This window comes from Somniosus microcephalus, chromosome 3 (assembly GCF_052327205.1).
Source record: "Somniosus microcephalus isolate GS21.2 chromosome 3, FLI_Smic_1.0, whole genome shotgun sequence".
In the NCBI taxonomy this organism is placed as follows: domain Eukaryota; kingdom Metazoa; phylum Chordata; class Chondrichthyes; order Squaliformes; family Somniosidae; genus Somniosus; species Somniosus microcephalus.
The window spans coordinates 312,659,892-312,679,126 of record NC_140989.1 but is presented as its reverse complement, the minus strand read 5'-3'; the positions used below and the strand labels follow the sequence as shown (position 1 = coordinate 312,679,126).

The 19,235-nt window shown below is 42.0% G+C and overlaps 1 protein-coding gene across 4 annotated transcripts in view; it reads right to left on the bottom strand.

Annotated features, from left to right (window-relative positions):
• The window catches only part of zfyve9a (zinc finger, FYVE domain containing 9a), a 150,163-nt gene that overhangs the window by 43,979 nt on the left and 86,949 nt on the right, over positions 1-19,235 (bottom strand). For all 4 annotated transcript variants that reach the window (XM_085982953.1, XM_085982951.1, XM_085982954.1 and 1 more), the window contains 2 exons: positions 7,670-7,846; positions 927-1,096 (listed from right to left, as the gene is read on the bottom strand). In XM_085982953.1, the coding sequence (XP_085839079.1) occupies positions 927-1,096; positions 7,670-7,846 (347 nt within the window). The remainder of the gene's footprint in view (positions 1-926; positions 1,097-7,669; positions 7,847-19,235) is intronic.

Sequence of the window (19,235 nt, the reverse complement as noted above, 5' to 3'; positions counted from 1 at the left end):
GTAGCATGTACATGATTTTTATATTATGCAGAGATAGATTTTATCAATTAAACCAAGTGAATTTGATCATAACTATTGCTCTGTCTGTTCACCTTACTGTGGAATAAAGGATCTTGACAATTCGAATCAAGCCTCCCCTCAGCTCATGTCAACTCATTCCACCTTTGAAGAAATACACATGCAAGAGAGATATATCTGATCCTGGTCACAAGAGGGTTCCATTGATACACCCCTGGGTAACGCTATTGTACAAGTAGATATAGGGCAGTGCAAGCCTACGCCCATAAAATTAAGATGCTTAGATTGTTTATGGGAGCAACTGGCGCCACTGAACCAGAGAAGATATCTACGGCAGACCCAAATTCATAACCGATGGCGAGTGCTACATCACAAGACACTCCACCAGTGATCAAGGCAGCTCACAACCCAAGAGAAATGCATGCCCTACTGAACTGTCCCATTAATTTATAATTATTATAAATGAAGTTCTGCATGCTTACCAGTATTATCATGCCTTGCTAACTATTTTTATGCTTCAGAAGGGCTAATTAAATGCAGCCTTGCCTCAAAATAGTTTCTTCAACCCCAGTGTGGCATAACACAGCTCTGTTGTAGTGATAGTGAATACAGAGCACTACCATAACCCACTGCTCGCCACCATGGCTCGATTAAAACTTAATCAAATCGGGGGAGCGCTACATAAAATTTCCATTTCCAGATTAAACCCAACCAGCAGCTCAACATGGTACCAAATGGCCAACTCCCAATAAGCATGCAGGCCAAGACATTTAAGGATTACACTTAATAAATGTACTTCCTTGAAGAACAAAATCACCTCCAAATTATTTTTTCTGCATACAACAGAATAAACAGAGATGTTAATATGGCACTATTTCCAAACTGGTATCCTTTAATAAGACTCTTACCTCAGAGGCTGTAGTTTTGGTTGCAACTTCTTTGCCAGGATCATGCGATACTGCCAAAGGTCCTGTCGGGGATGGTCCACTTGCTGACAGTTTTGCTGCATCTGCAACTTCGCCATTAGGTAAGATTCCATCAGCAAACCAGACACGCCGTTGCTCCTTTGGCTGAGTCACTAAACAAACGCAGTGGTCAAAATCAAGGCCAATTAAATTAATATTGTTCAGTACAAGCCAAAATATACATGGGCAGCAAAAAGACAGAAAAGCATATGCAAGAAGAATGTTAGTTTTCTCACATTCAATATTTTTGCTTTCTCAGGCCTACCTTCAACTAAAGATGTAGCAACTGTAGTTAACAGGAAATGACTGGACAGTAGAAGGTAAATTACTTAATGAGTGGGAAACAAATACACTCAAGTCCCAATCACATAGCACATAAATTACCAAAATCTAATTCTTAACAGTAACACCTCAGTCAAAAAAGTAAATCAGCTTCAACAGGACAAAATAAGCAGATCTTGACAGAGCAGTATGAACTTACAAAAGCAATCACGAAAAAGCATTTGGTTTATGTTTGTATGGTGATCTTTGCCGATCTATTAGCTTTGTCTGTTCGATCAAACAATTGTTGGGCTGAGGACATTCTACAAATACTTTCAGATAGGTTCTTGAAGTGAAGATATATCAGATGGTACAGAGTTCTTACTGATTTCCATAGTAGATCTAACATTTAAAATTGGAAATTAAAATACTGACACCTGAATTAAAACTAATTGGACCCCAAGATGTGCAACTTATTTCCTGCATGGACCATATGCACCTCCAGAACTCCAAATATTAATTGCATGGAGCATTTAAAGACAAAAATTCAATTTCTCCTACTGAAAATACTGATGTACTACAACTTATGAGCCATTTCTGGTGATAAATGTGCGATATGTAATTTCTATGGGCCTCAAAAAAAAAACTACCATTGAATAAATCTACTAAGCCCAGAATAAACAGTCAGATATTTGAATGACACAGCTGTGCTCACACTTCCCAAGTCTCTCCTGAAGGCAAATGGCACGGTACTGCTCCAAATAAGACATTTACTCTGCTCCCCCACCCGAGGGGAGTCAGCTCAAGCCAAAATTCAATCTGAAGTTCGAAAATATGTATAAGCTCTACTTTATACAAAGAGAATGCTTTTTGCGATAAAGTCAATCCGACCTCAATGACACAGTGGTGCAACACATTGGCTCTGAACTCCCTTAGTCTTTAAACTGCAGTGGGAGGGTTTTCAGGTTGGACAGGGGCTAACCGGGGTTGAACAAAAGGATAAGATCCACTTACAGCAGCCACTTTCAACGACATCGAATCCACCTTGAACAGGGACCTAAACACCATGTTTTCTGAAATGGAGGCTCACGCCAAATCCCCACAAAACAAGTCACTGCATTCCATCTTAATAACAGGGACGCTAAGTGCACCCTGAAAGTGACCTTCTGCGGCAACACTGACATGATCTCACTCCGACATATCTCAGTGACGTTGGACCGCCACTAACCTTCCACGGCCACCTGAAGGTAGTTGCCAAGGCGAAGACAAGGGTCAACCTGGCAAGCACAAACTGGGGAGCATCAGCATTATGGGCATCATACCCGTGCATCGGTATGAACCAGAAAAGGCCACACTCGACTTGATGTCCAACTGAACAGTGCAATGCTGTGCATTACTGGAACCCTCAAGTCAACCCAAACACCCTGTCTACCCGTGGTGTTGCACATCGCTCCCAGAGATGCTGCAACCCTCCAGGAAGTCCAGAGGATCATGGAAAATGAACGTCTCCCCATTCACTAGGACCTCAACAACATCTCTCACCACTGCTTGAAGTTGCACAAGCCCTTTTGGACCCACGCACTTAACCTTCGACAATGCAACTTCAACCCTGATGAAGAAGTCACAAATAACACCTCATGAAAGACCTGACGCAGAAGATCTTCCATGAAGCTTATGGACAACCCTAAACCGCATCCACACAAACCATGGCAGATGCGGATACTTGATGCACAAATTAAAAATTTTTCCAGTGTGACTGTGGTCACTCAGACCATGGAACATATTGCAATTCAATGCCCGATTCACAAATACAAAGGAGGCAACACAGTGATACATTCCGCTACTCCTGACGCAATTATCTGGTTTAACCAACTAAATGATTATAGTTGTTGCTCTACATCTACATCAACCATACAAAATAACATCCCATTGGGCCTGTACCAGTGTTTTCTGGTTTGAGAGGAAGGAAGATGGAGAAGCTTGAAAGGGCAGGCAGCCACATTCTTTGCACTTGACATCACTGAAGGTGCGAGTGGCAGAATGATGCAATCGGATAGAATTTCCTCCAGTACCACCTCAACCCACTGCATGTTGCAAGGGTATGATGTGATGATGGTGGAATGGGCAAACAAATGATAGATGGAATTCAATGTGAGATGGCACATTTTGATAAAAATAAATAAATGTAATAATTATACTTTGAATAGGGGGAAAACTACAAGTTGTAGAAGAGCAGAGGGGTTTGAGGGTTTAAATTTCAAGACATCAAAAGCAACACCTCAAGTTGACCAGGCCTTAAAAAAAGCTATTGGAATACTGGGTTTTATGGCAAGAAATAAGGGGAAGCGCGAGTAACTGCCCTGGACATCAAGGCAGCATTTGACCAAGTGTGGCATCAAGGAGCCCTAGTAAAACGGTAGTCAATGGGAATCAGGGAGTAAACGCTCCACTGGCTGGAGTCATACCTAGCACAAAGGAAGATGGTTGTGGTGGTTGAAGGTCAATCATCTCAGCTCCAGGACATTGCTGCAGGAGTTCCTCAGGGCAGTGTCCTAGGCCCAACCATCTTCAGCTGCTTCATCAATGACCTTCCCGCCAACATAAGGTCAATAATGGGGATGTTCGCTGATGATTGCACAGTGATTCACAACTCCTCAGATAATGAAGCAGTCCATGCCCACATGCAGCAAGACCTGGATGACATTCAGGCTTGGGCTGATAAGTGTCAGGTAACAAGTGCCAGGCAATGACTATCTCCAACAAGCGAGAGTCTAGCCACCTTGACAGTCAATGGTATTACCATCGCCGAATCCCCCACCATCAACATCCTGGGGGTCACCATAGACCAGGAACTTAACTGGACCAGCCACATAAATACTGTGGCAACAAGAGCAGCTCAAAGGCTAGGTATTCTGCAGCAAGTGTCTCACCTCCTGACTCCCCAAAGCCTTTCCACCATCTACAAGGCACAAGTAAGGTGTGTGATGGAATGCTCTCCACTTGCCTGGATGAGTGCAGCTCCAACAACACTCAAGAAGCTCGACACCATCCAGGACAAAGCAGCCCGCTTGATTGGCACCCCATCCACCACCATAAACATTCACTCCCTCCACCACCGACACACTGTGGCTACAGTGTGTACCATCTACAAGATGCACTGCAGCAACTCGCCAAGGCTTCTTTGGCAGCACCTCCTAAACCACAACCTCTACCACCTAGAAGGACAAGGGCAGCAAGCGCATGGGAACACCACCACCTCCAAGTTTCCCTCCAAGTCACACACCATCCTGACTTGGAAGTATATCGCCGATCCTTCATCGTCGCTGGGTCAAAATCCTGGAACTCCCTCCCTAACAGCACTGTGGGAGTACCTTCACCACGCGACTGCAGCGGTTCAAGGCGGCGGCTCACCACCACCTTCACAAGGGCAACTAGGGATGTGCAATAAATGCTGGCCTTGCCAGCGACGCCCACATTCCATAAACGAATAAAAAAAATAATGTAGCATAGAAGAGTCAATGTAATTGTGAATCTATATAAAATGCTAGTAACACCACAGTTAGAGTGCTGTGGGGAGTTTTGGAAGACATAATTACAGCACGGAAATTGGCCATTCGGAGCAACCAGTCCATGTCGTTGGTGTTTAGTCTCCACAAGAACAGTAGTCCTAATTCCATGTACCTGTTTTGTTCCCATATCTCTTTATTCCGCTTTTGTTCAACCACCTAGCTCACCTATTCTTAAATGGTTATAAGGACCCTGAATTTAACTCCAGGTGGATTCCCCAGTCAGGCCCGAGATAAAGTTACAGTAGGGTCTCAATGATGTCATCGGGCCACAACATGCATATGTACAGGAGGCCCATGTTGGCTCCAGGCGTGTCCTTGCTGCCTGCTCAGGAGAGCAGGTTAAAATTGCAGATGTTGCAATCATGGAGGCTTTTGGACATGCAAGAGCCAGCGTGATTTTAATTGCCCACCTGCCAGGTTTCTGCTGAGCAAGTAGGGTTAAAATGCCCCCCCCCCCTCCCTGCTTCAATCACCAACCCCAGTAATGCATTTCATAACCTCACAACCCTTTATGTTAAGAAATAAAGTTCCCTTGCTCTGTACCAAATCTCAAACTTAATCTTGTATTCATGTCTCCTTGTTCTAGACCCCTCAAATCACTGGAAACAATCGGTTTCTATCAGCTCTCTCCCATCCTTTCAGAATTTAAAACACCTCCATCAAACCACCTCTTAATCTCCTCTGTTCTAACAAAAACAGCTCCAATTTTTAAAAATCCTCTTGTATTTGTATTTACTTATACCAGGCAGCACCTTGGTGAATCTGCATTGCGCTCTGTTGCCTCAACATCCTTCCCATAGTGTGGAGCTCAAAACTGCAGTGTAAACTACTGCCAGGTGGTGGATGTGGGGCCTACCAACTTATGGCAGCCAGCCTCAAAGTCACCTCTAGACTAAGGAAAGCAGCCGGTTGTTTGTCTGGACGGGCCCGCACTAGGGCCCAGCAGCTTGCCAAATCACAACTTCTTTTTCTTCCTCTCTTTCTGCCCGACTTCGTAGGCACCCCAGCTACACGGATACTGATGCCCACTGTATTCTAATTGTCTGACCCAGAAATTCTGACAGGTTCATGGGTGTAACTGGCCAGTGCAGAAGACAATATGTTTCACTATTCAACATCTGAGTGTGGTTGTAGAGATTTTGGGGTCCACTGTATTTTGGGTTGCAAAGCAGTGAAAGGCAGTTCACATGACAAAAAAATATAAAATACATTATAAAACAGTGATACATTCAGGAAAGTGAAACCACCCTTCATACAACTGCCAGGTTGGAAGTCAGGATTGAAATTTTTGAGGAGCTAGGTGGTGCAGTGGATTAGCACTTTTACTTCTTTTAACCTCTGGTACCTGGCTTAGAATCATGCCCAGATCAGTAGATTGAAAATGTTCTGATTGCTGCAAGGCTCTTGCATAAAATGAGTTTGGGAAATCTTAAACTCAGTTCCTAATGGGCACAGAACCATGGCAAAAGACAGTCTATAATTTGGTAAAAAACAGAGAATATCACTCAGAAGTGTGACAAGAATGGCTAGCACCAGAAATGAACAGATTCACTAGTGCAGCACAGGCTGTCTTGCATTATAGATAAGGCACATTATAGGGCAGCAAAGGACACTTTATTTTAAATTTAGTTATGCTGTATACACTATGCTGGCATGGTGCTTAAAATTTTAAAAAAGTTCTATACTGGAGCTTCTCTCACCAAAATACACCACTTACATCAACAGGGCTCAACTCACTCAGATCTGTTACTAATACGTTGATAAGAAGTCACTTCATGTATTTTATATACAAAATTGCTACCCAGACTATACTCACTATAGTTAAAAATATCTTTTAAATCTATAAATAAAACTGGGTAACCCAAATACTATATTGGCCTAGTATAAAATACAGAATTCCAATTTGAGGAAGACCTCAGTGACTCAATTGGGCTTAGTTATCTATCACATACAATAAAATACAGGAAACTTTCTGGTATCCAGCACTGACAGGACCGAGCTGGTGCCGTACCATCAAAACTGCCGTAGAAACCAGCGCTAATGTTAAAACATACGGAGCTTTTGAGCTCCGTGTGAATCAACAAACCCTGTTGCTTAGCAACAGCTTCAAAACAGTCGGCCGCAGCTTAAAAGTCTCTCTGTAGCTAAGCAACAGCTTCAGCTAGACCTTGCAGAGCCTGACTAGAAAAAAAAAAGCAACGAGAAGTAAAAAAAACTTATAGGAAACGGCTCCTGAATTTTGCCGGTAGATAGAGCTTTCCGGACATTTAACCTCTGGTTAAACAAAAGTTTCCTGTATGTATTCCACAGTTCTCCATTGAGGGTTTCACTAAATACACTAACAAGTGTTCACAAAGTACAAAGCGCCTTGCAAAAAAAAACTGCATAGTTGCAATGGAATAATGCAAACATCTGGATTTGTCATACAGCTCATTAAAAACTATAGATCAGCATTAAAAGTTAATATAAACTATTTTCCATACAATGTATTTTACACAAGCTATTACCTACCCTTTTCATGCTGTGTGTTAAAAGCATTTTTTTTTAACTTGTAAGTTAAAGATGCTGAAACTACTCAGTTAAATAATGACATTTTACTCAAAACTTAAATGCAATTTGAATATGGCCATGAAGGTCAAATAGAATTACAGAAAACTTTACTAGCAGCATTCCTAAAAAAAGTCATTTAAAAATTCTCCTTCTACACCCCACTTTTGATATTTGCACAAGAACTCCATGTCCTCCAATAGGAAAACACACTCCACTAAAAGATCAGAACATTTACAAAAAAAACCAGAAATCAATTCCAAGCTCATGTTTTGCAGAACACATATTTAAGTACAAGATTAGCATTACCTTCTGTGCCTGGGTGTTTCAGAACTCCCACAGGTACCATGACTGTGGGTGGTGGAGAACTTAGTGCCCCAGAGGCCTGAGCTTGTTGCAGTGGTGGAATAGTAGAACAATACTCAGCAGGATTGTTGGGATTTGGGCTTGAAGCCGAGGCACTATACATATTCTCCCAGGCTTGAGCTGCAAGAAGTAAATAAAAAAGTCAAAACAAAGAATCTGTAGTTATTATGATTTAAAGCATGAGACAATAAAAAAAATTCATAAATTTGTCACAAGATGAAAGGTACCTTGTGAAAATAGTTGTGTTTTAAATATATCAATTAGAAACATAGAAGATAGGAGCAGGAGTAGGCCATTCGGCCCTTCGAGCCTGCTCCGCCATTCAACGAGATCATGGCTGATCATCCAAACCCGAGCACCCGGTCCCTACACCGACAGCCATCCCACCCAAGCCCTATCCCCGTAACCCCACGTATTTAATCCCCCCTAACACTAAGGGCCAATTTTTATCATGGCCAATCAACCTAATCCGCACATCTTTGGACTGTTGAAATAGAAGCTGGCAAATTTATGAGCTTCAGTCACAAGTTCAGAACCTATTACAGAAAACTGTGCTATCCGGGACCGACCTGTTGCCGTTCCCTTAAAACTGCCGGACACTCCAGCGCTAATGTTGAAAGATACGGAAGCTTCTGAGCTCCGTATCGGTCAACAAACCCTGTTGACAGCTTCTAAACAGTCCAAGCATCTCTGTAGCTTAGCAACAGCTTCAGCAGACCTTGACTGTTGAGGAAAAAAGCAACAAGAAGAAAAAAACTAATGAAAACGGCTCCTGATTTTTGCCGGTGGCTCGAGCATTCCGGACAGTTAGCCTCCGGATAACAGTTTCCTATAATTCACTTTCTGCATTGCTGGTGCCAAGGGTGCACCAACATTCAAGATCTCTACTTCTTCAAATCTGTTTAAAATGTATATTTGTAATGTGAAAAGCAAGGCATGGACTACATGCCCCGTTGCACTTCAGGCTTCTGTCTCAAGTGACAACTCTGAGTTCTAAGCCAATAAGCATAAATTGCTAACTTAGGATCAGCATCTCCAACCTTTTCCAATTCTGATGAAAGGTCATAGGCCTGAAATGTTAACTTTGTTTCTCTCTCCACAGATGCTGCCTGACCTGCTGAGCAATGTTCCCTGTAATAATTTTTTTTTGGGTGGGCAGGCCCTTTAACTGGCTGTGCCATTCAATTTTTTACGTATGTGCGGTTATTGCCATTGAAAAGTCAGTGAGCGGCCTGCACGGGACCTCCAGGCGCAGCTTAGTGGGACCGTTGAAAGGGTCGCAAAATTTCCCCTATTTTTCCCTGAAGATTGAAAAATATTGGTCTACATCGTGGACGAAGAATTGGGTGATGTGACTTGTCTACAATGTTTTAAAATGTGCCTAGAACCGCAAAAGACTGCGCTGAGATGGAAAGAACGTGGACAAAACGGGAGTCAAAGAGCTCTGTGGAAAATATTCACACACCTTAAGACAGTACTTTTATTAATAAGATTGTTCCCTGGCGTTTGGGCAATCACAAAAGGTTTTAAAATGGCCACAGAAAGCATTGGCCAAGAAGAATGGGGCTTGAAAAAGGCAGCTCGAGTTGTCTGCGAAAAAGTGGGAGGATACAGTGGCAGTCAAAGACCTGCCAATCAAAGGGAGGTTCCCTTCAGAAGCACTTGAAGTTGCTTATTGACATAAGGGATTACAGCCCACTTGAGACCAACCGCAGGACAATCGATTGAAACTGCTTCCGTTTACACAGCAATTCAAAGCACTCTCAGTCAATGAGGCACATTGAAACGGATTTTGAATGGGAACAGTTTAAGCATTGAATGGGTTTAAATCACCCATCATTCTGGGCAACAGGGCAGTTGCATTCCCTTTTGTTTTAGCCCAAGTGAGCGGGAACATTTCGGCCCCACAGTGCAGACACATTAACCCATTCCAACCACTTTGAATCAACCAATCATGAGCGTTTCTTTTGTGTATTGGAACTTTTTGGGCACAAATTTTCCAGACAGGCAAACAGCAGGGGGCTCACCAGGTATATAAAAGATAGCTCCTGAGAAGCTATCGTTCTGTTTTTTACTTCCTGGGACCATAGGTGAGCTTCTCTCTCTCTCTCTCACTTACTTCGCTGGACCATGTGAGCAGAGTTTCTGACTCCTCAGCAAAGCAACCTAGTAAGGAGTTACGTGATGGTGAATTAAGGGGATATTGCCAAGATTGTTTAATTAACATTGTAGCCATTTAATCCCTCGTTTTTACCGTCTGCATTCCCCCATTTAAGCAATTTTACTGTAATTACTGTGTTCGTGTGGTATAGTTTATAATTTGATTGTAGTTCATTTAGTTAATAAAACTTGATTTTTTCTCTCATCATCCAAACCACATGTCCGTTTTAATATCATTAATTATAAGTCCTTCAGTCAGAACTGGAAGGTGGGGTAGCGATTCAAAACCGCTGTTTGAAAATTGGTTTATTGGAAATTGGTTTACAGTGTAGCAGCAGGCTGCCTGACCAGGTGAATTACCGTAAACCAGGTAAAAGATTGGAATTGGTCAGAGTGCAGGCAAAGGCTGCAAGACCAGGTAAATTACCTGAAACCAGTTAATAGATGCCCCCCTACACCGTTGCTGCTGAGTATTTCCAGCATTTTCTGTTTTTATTTCAGATTTCAAGCATCAGCAGTATTTTGAAACAGCACTATTGACATTCCCAGTATCCCTAGGAAACACATTTTGTTAAACGTTTATATCTTAAATAATATGGCATCACATCTAAAAGGTTGCATATTTGATATGATGTTGATTTCACTCAAAGGTAACATTTATAAACATTAACGAGATCTAGCAAATGTGCAGTAACCACCTGATCTTTCAGATTCTTAGCTGGTTAAAATGTCAATATGGTCACCAATAGGCACTTAATCTATTCTCATCCACAATTCAGCATCTACTACAGGAAACTTTCGATTAACCGGCCCCTAAATAACCGGAACGCTCTATCCACCAGCAAAATTCAGGAGTCGGTTCAGGTAACTTTTTTTTACTTTCAGTTACTTTTTTTACTCCATTTGTTGCTGTGCAAGGGTGTAGCTGAAGCTGTTGCTAAGCTAGAGACGCTTGCAACTTGTGCCGATTGTTTTGAAGCTGGCAACAGGGTTTGTTGCTTTATACGGAGCTCTGAGCTCCGTATCTTTTACTATAGCGTTTGGTTATCCGGAATTGTTGATGAACCGGCAACACGTCGGTCCCATCCATGCCGGATACCAGAAAGTTTCCTGTAGTTAGGAGCGACAAATGACAAAAGCTTGGTCAAAGAGGTAGGTTTTAAGGAGCATCTTAAAAGGAGGAGAGAGAGCTAGAGAGGTTTAGGGAGGGAAATTCCAGAGTTTAGAGCCTAAACATCTAAAAGCACAGCCACCATTGGTGGCGCGATTAAAATAGGGGCTAAGAGGCCAGAATTGGACTCCTCATTCCTTGCTCATCAGATGAAGAGCTCCCTTGGAGAGGCCTGTGGGGCGATTTTCCCTGGATACTTTAGGCACTAAAGAGCCTCCGAGGTGGCCAAGAGGACCTCGAGCTGCATCACAAATTTAGCCCGCCTTTACTGCAAAACACCATCTTGGTAAAGGGGTTGAAGCACACGCTAGGAACAGCCGCCCGGAGGTTTGTTAAAGGTCCGATTCACAATTAAATTGCCTGCTAGCACTCATTAAAGAGGCAGCTTGGCATTTTGGTGGCTAACGCTTCAATCAGTGACCTCTCCCAACAGTGACCAGCTGAACATGAGTAAACAAGTCGTTGCTGAGGATTTCATGCGCTACTTAAAACTACGCTCAATTTTCACTGTTCATTTGCAGCTGGACGTTTGAAGAGATCTTTTGAGACACATCAGGAGACTTTCTGGAACATTTTGTCAAGACTCCACCAACACTATCAACATTTATTCTGGAAATTCTCCGAGGACTTCGCCTAAACAGCTGTGCTACTCTACCTAATAGGAGTCACCAGGAGAAAGGGAGTGCTTGGTCATGGGCATCTTTCTAGGGGTCCCTCATGGTCTGGAGGAGGACATGAGGCCAGGTACAGCAGCACCAGCTGCTGCAGGAGAGAGGGTTATGAAGGAGAGGTGGGCTCTTTCTCCACACCCCACCCCCAACAGGTACAGGACATCCCTCCTCCTCTGGATCTCTTCCACCAGGAACTTCACTTGTTAGCACAGCACCCACTTAGTGCTCGTTTTTACCATTCTCCAAAATAACCCGTGGTCTCCAACTTGTAGTCTGGGAACTATGCATAGTATCCCCCCCCCCCCCAACACAGTGCAATAGGGAAGTGGGGGGATCCAAAATCAAAAAATAAAACATGTAAAATTTATTGGGGAGGTAAGGAAGGAAAAGGAGGGAAAGAAGAATATTTTTTCAACAAATAACTGCTCCACTTGCAAGTGTTTTCATGAGAGCGGTTATAAAATAAGTGTGTAAAAATTGGCGGCACAGAAATGCTCATCAGGTCAATCTCTTGACTGTTGAAGTTCTAAATAATGAAAAGTTTTTAAATTTCTCAATATTAGTATAATAAGGGGTAGTATGAGGGGTTTGGAATAGGAGCAAAAAGAAAACTGCAAGTTAGAGGACAAAAATATGAAAATTATCTAATTTAACTAATCTTGGCAGCAATCATGTGATTCTGTGTTTCCATAAACCATTTCCATTTAAAAATGCTTTCAATTCAGCAACTCTCCAGTTAGCATTCTAGAAGACTAAATTTGATTGGCATGCCACAATTGTCAAGAAATAATTACTTTAGCAATCAGTTGAGAACTGGGTTCTTCATTTGTCATTAGAAGCCCAGACCCAAGTCAAAAATATCTTGCCTTTCCTTCAAATGTTGCCTTCTGGAGCCAGGAGTTCTACCATAGGTTAAATTACATCAAGTACTCCAAATGTTGATTGCAGTAAATCTTATGTAATATTTAGCTAGAGAATTTACAGTAGTGACGACTAGCATGCCATCCAGAAGAACAAGGCACAAAACAGTCAGTGTTTTCATAACTACAACATGATCTGCAAAAATAGATCTGCTCTTCAGATTTAGATTGCAGCCCACTTTTCATATACTTTATCATTAAATCTGTCTGGAATGGATTTTATAACAATTAGATCTAGCATGATGGAGCCTCCAGCGAAAGTCTGCGCCAACACCTCTACACCCCGGACTGTCAATCTACTTCATTATAGTGTGTGAACCACGCATACTGCATTTAAATTCTTTTGTGAGGATGAATGAGAAGGAGGGAGTGCAGCAGAGTATTAAAGGTGGACTGTAACTGGGGAAATAAGGGCCGTATCGTCTACACTTAAAACTTACCCTGTGAAGTATTGTGCTTGACGTTTGAATTAGGCTCAAGGGTTTTGCTGCGGTTAGTTTGCCGTTAGCCTCTCCTCTGAAGCTGGGGCACGCTTTCACGCAGTCATTTCCCTTTAGAAAGTGGCCACTGTTTGTGAACCCTGACAGTGTCAGGGGGTTCGTGACCATGGGGTGGGAGCGGGGAGTTGTTACTGAGCCAGATACCTTCCTCACTCCAAACACACTTTCCAGTAGGAGACAATGGAGCTGGAGCGGGAAAGCTGGCTGAGTTCCTTACTTAAATAATGACACAGGTTAACAAAGCCATTAAAAGAGTAAACCAAGCACTAGGGTTTATTTCTAGAGGGATTAAATTCAAAAGTAGGGAAGTTATGCTAAACCTGTATCAAGCCTTGGTTGGACCACACTTGGAGTACTGCGTACAGTTCTGGTCACCATATTATATAAAGGTGATAGAGGCACTGGAGAGGGTGCAGAGAAGATTTACAAGGATACCAGAAATGCGAGGGTATACATATCAGGAAAGGATAAACAGGCTGGGTCTTGGAGAGGAGGCGGAGGGGTGACCTAACAGAGGTTTTAACATTATGAAAGGTTTTGATAGAGTACATAGATAGAGAATGTTTCCACTTGTGGGGAAAAGCATAACTGGAGGCCATCAATATAAGATAGTCACCAACAAATCAAATAGGAAATAAAAACAGAAAATGCTGGAAATACTCAGGTGGTCAGGCAGCATCTGTGGAGAGAGAAACAGAGTTAACGTTTCAGGTCGCTGACCCTTCGTCAGAATAGGGAATTCGGAAGAAACCTCTTCACCCAGAGAGTGGTGAGAATGTGGAACTCGCTACCACAGGGCATGATTGAAGCAAATAGTATAGATGCATTTAAGGGGAGGCTAGACAAGCATATGAGGGAAAAGGGAATAGAGGGTCATGCTGATAGATTTAGATGAGGAAAGACGGGAGGAGGCTCGTGTGGAGCATAAACGCCAGCATGGACTGGCTGGGCCGAATGCCGTTTCTGTTCCGTATATCCTATGTAATCTTTAATCTACGAGTCCCAAACTGATCATGAATAACAAGTTCTGTCAAACATGGAAAAATTAGATACAGGTAGACTATCCTTTATCCGAAAACCTCGGGACCAGCCGTGTTTCGGTTTTAGGAAAATTTCGGATTTCGGAAGGTGCGCGAAAACACTTCGGTTTTCAGAGGTAATTCGGTTTTCGGGAGTGCGGATAAAGGATACACTATCCCTTATCTGAAAATAACGACTATAAATACTGTAGTTACAGGGATAAATACTGTAGTACAGTTTATTTGTAAGGAAAACATTCAGTAAAACTTCAAACATGTACAGGTACAAACTAAGCTAAATGCCTGTACATAAACATGCAATAAAAAGGTACATTACATCTGGCTTGAGGATCTTGGAGAAGATGGTACATCAGTGTTGTCATCATTGTCATCAGGTTGGAGTTGGACATCTGAAGATGGGCCAGGAAAAGGATTCTCAAGTGATGAAGCATGACTACGACAGACGGCCTTTTTAAAGACTTCTTCCAGTGTCATCTGTCTCATTAACATTGGTTTCGGTCTAAGCAGTCTCTCTTTAATTGAGTAAACTTGCATAATCTCTTGCTCACTGATAAATGCACGTTTTTCAAGGCCAGCAATTAACTGATCACACATTGTCACCATATCGTCTATGGGGATTTTTTCACCTGTGTTCACAATGTCATCATCATCATCGCTACTGTCCTCATGCTTGTCTTTATTTAACACCATTTCAGCAATTTCCCCATCACTCAATGAATTCACAACAGGTGCATCATTGTCAATGTTCAGCACTTCTTCGATGTCAGCTTCCTCTAACGTATTTACACTTTCGGATGATAAACCTTTGGCGTAAGTGAGGAGGTTTGATATCATCTTCTCCTGACTGACAGGAAATCCTTCAAACTCGTCATCTGCAGGTCCATCTTCATGAAACATCATTGAAGGCCAAAGTCTGTGCCAAGCATTTGTTAATGTTGGTTTGTCAACATCGTTCAAAGCATTAGCAACTGCATAAATGGCATCCTTAACATTGAATTCTTTCAGGAAGCTTTGGATTCCTTCGCCTCTGTTGATTGCATCAAGCATAGAGTTCAAAAAAACGTCTTTATACTTGCTCTTCATGGAGTGTAAAATTCCTTGGTCACAAGGCTGTATTAAAGATGTCACATTAGGGGGAAAGTTAATGCCGAAAACATAACTTTTCACAAGAAGTTCAGGAGGGGGATGTGCGGAGCAGTTGTCCAGGAACAATAAAATTTTGCAGTTTTCTTCCAGTCCAACTTGCCTGCAATGAGCTCGTGTCGCTGGTACGAAGTGGTTATTGAACCAGTGAGAAAATATTCCTCTGGTTACCCATGCTTTCCTGCTCGCATAATAATGCACAGGTAAATTGCATACACCTTTCAAACATCTCGGATGTTGGCTTTTTCCAATCACTACCAACTTTAACTTGTGTGTGCCTGCAGCATTGGCACACCCAAGAACAGTCAACCTGTCCTTAGCATCCTTAAAACCTGCTGGTGCACTCTCATCAGCCGTTGCTAATGTTTTTCTAGGAACGTAGCACCAGAACAGGGCTGTTTCATCAGCATTGTAAATTTGTTCAGGACCGAGGTTTTCATCCGATATTTTTGCAAACTCATCTATGTAATTTTCAGCTGCTTCATGATCAGCAGAAGCTTTTTCACCACAGATTTTCAGATATCTTATACCATGACGCTTCTTAAATTTATGCAGCCAACCTTCTGAATATTCACACTCAACTTCAATGTTCAGTTCTTCATGGTATATTCTAGCTTGCTTCATGACCATCAAACCAGTCAGTGGCACACGTTCACCTCTGCGTTGTCGAATCCACTCAATCAGCACACGGTCAAGATCTTCATTTTTTGCCCTATGCAATGTTTTCCTAATTTTCATTAGTTTATGGTCATCACTGTCAGTGTAAAATTTCAACAACTTGTCTTTGTTTCTTTAAGTCATATACGGTGGTACTTCCCACACCATATTCTTCAGTAAGATGTCGCACAGACACACCACGATCAAGCTTCTGCAATAACTCCACTTTCTGCGATATCGATAATGAGCGATGCTTCCTTCTGCTTCTCACTGTTACCCATTGGGGTATCTGCAGCTCTTTTTAGCATTTTCACAAATTGTTAAAAGCCAGCAAATATCTACGAGAGCAGCAAATATCTACGAGAGCAGCAAATATCTAAGAGAGCAGCAAATATCTAAGAGAGCAGTAAATATCACAGAGCAGCAGAACACCTGCGTGGGTCAAGCATCGGGTCATGCTTTGCGCCACTTACGGCTTTCAGAGGTTTTCTGGTTTCGGATGTGCGGATAAAGGATGGTACACTATCTCTTATCCGAAATTGGGTGGGGTTCGGCGGGGGTGGGGTACGACGGGGGGGGGGGGGGGGTCGGGTTCGGCCAGGGGGGGTCGGGGGTGGGGGGTCAGCGGGGGTCGTGGTCGTGCACATTTCGGTTTTCAGAAGTCATGCTTTGCTCCACTTTCGGCTTTCAGAGGTTTTCTGGTTTCGGATGTGCGGATAAAGGCTGGTACACTTACGCTGAGCGATTTCGGTTTTCAGAAGTGCGGAAAAATGCTACACTATCCCTTATCCAGCTAGGCCTGTAAGTCGTGCGCCACTCTGGTCATGTCGTGCGCACGACTTACGCTGACCGAAAAAACCTTCGGTTTTTAGAGGGTTTCGGAAGTCCGGATAAAAGGGTAGTCTACCTGTACTACATAAATTTTATGCACAGAGTTCATAAGTCATTCTACACACCTCTGTTAAACTACCAGTATGTTTGAAAGTGCCTATACTGAATGAATTAGGTAAATACAGTGATAACCACAAAACAACCTTAGTAGACAGAAGCTGGAAATTTATAAAGGCATTTCAACAGAAAAAGTAGAAAATCTGCATTTTATTGAACTTTTCACATTACAAATTTTTGCATCAAATAATTTGAGATCTTATTCAAAAGTAGGTTAATAGTGCTGAAACATTCAAGGATGAAATTGAAAGATTTATGGGTACTTGTAGACAACACCCAGCATGCCTGATAATTCTGGAACAGCAAACGGAATACTCTACAGCCAAAACATTAAAAGTAAGAATTGGAGGAAGTCATGCTTAACTTGACCAAACAAACTTTGGCCACCAAGACATAAGGGTGTCAAGCCCTAAAAGAGCCATAAAACAGATACCTACAGCCAAAGAAGAGTTATGAGATAACTGGCAAGATTTGGGGTTTTAAGCCTTGAACAGAGATGATCGAAACAGAACCTCAGGAGGCAAGAGTGAATGGTATATAAAATAAAAGGTAAATCCACATTACTTCAAATTAAACAGTGACAGAAGGACAAGGGGGACATGCATTTAAAAAAGTAAATATGAACAATGTTGCAAAGTTCTTCATACAAAGAGTAATCAATATGTGAATAGACTGCCAGGCAGGGTAACAGAAGCAAAAAAACTTAACTCCAAGAAGCAATTGCATATGGTGATTGGGAAGGGCAGACATAACTAAGTTCTGTCTGAATGGATGCGTTTTCCTCATACATAACTAGTGAAATTCATTTTTTTAAGTTTGTTTTCTTCACATAAAAGCAAGATAGGCAAAACTGCTTGAGCAGTCACCCCCCAGCTATGGTGCAGTTTATACCTGCTCTTCATTTAACATACTAGTTAATTGCAGTGAATCTTATATAATAGGAAATAGAACCAATTGCTTTATACAAATTAGTGTACATCCAAGTACATAGAAACTAATAACATCTCCAAATAATCCTTCCCCCACCAAACTACCATCTTGGCCAGATCTTGTCCACAATGCTTTTATTGTACAAATGTAGGACACAGCTTGTACGGTCAATCCTCAGTTTCCAGGCACGCAACATTTCTTGAACTAATGTATTCATCTGAGTATCAATATCTTCATTCACATTTGCAAATTAAATTGCTTTAAGGTTTACTGTGGGACAGAACTGCTATCAAGTGAACTTGTCAGCTTCTATTTATTGATCATCAGCTATCAGTTACTTAAACACCGAGTGACTTCATAACACTGGAACAGTACAAGTATTCATCTGCAGAACAAATTGAACTAAGAGTGCTCTGCTTTTACTTCATTCTGGGACTTAAACCAGCACACATGAATCACCAGTCTTCTAATGTCAAATTAACTTGGAGTTATTAGCACGTGGAGCTATTATCACGTGAAATTCACATCACATTTTAGGAGACTGTGCAAGACACAGCTATAAAAGATTAATAGGCTCTCAGGGCTGGCCTTATGTATTTAGACAGAGCACTATAATCTGGGCTCAGTGCACACCCTCATGCAAATTGAGTAGGGCAGCACCCTTTACAGTATATTGCTGGCTCCCAATGGGCCAGCACCAGTTTTTTGTTTCTCAGACTGTATGGAGTAGATAGTCACAAATCTAAACTATTTATAATATGTACTAACTTAGAATTGGTTCTGGAATGAAATTTACCCTCAAAATGGATAAGCTTGAAGCTAGGACCAATTTGGAATATAGAAATTGTTGAGTTTACACTGCGACTCAAAAAGGTCAAGTTTTGGATCGGATCCAACCTTCAAATCTTAATGCTCTCTGGCTTTCAGTGAGGAGGCAAAGGGAGGTGAAGGAAAAGAGTGATGATAAAGTGGAACCGGTTTTCCAATTTGGGACAGGGAGGCAAGAATAAAACCTAACCAACTATGTGTAGTTGGTGGTTGGACAAGGGAAGAGAGAAATGGTCTCTCACGAAAGTACATCTTCCATGAGTGGCATGGCTGTCTGCAGGCTGAATGATTCCTGTTTGAGGAAAGTAGCGTGGGGAGCAGGAATTTTTTTTTTTTTTTTTTTTTTTTTTAAATATATAAATACATTCGAGTTTCATCCTATTTCTAAAATACATGCTTAAGACAATGTTGCCCCAGGCAAGACAAGCTTCACAATTGTGCTTGTGCATTTTTATATAAATAAAAAGCATTGTAACAAAGCCCATCTATATGCACTCTGAATATAGTTAAAAACACTACACAGATGCTAAACTGTGGGGTC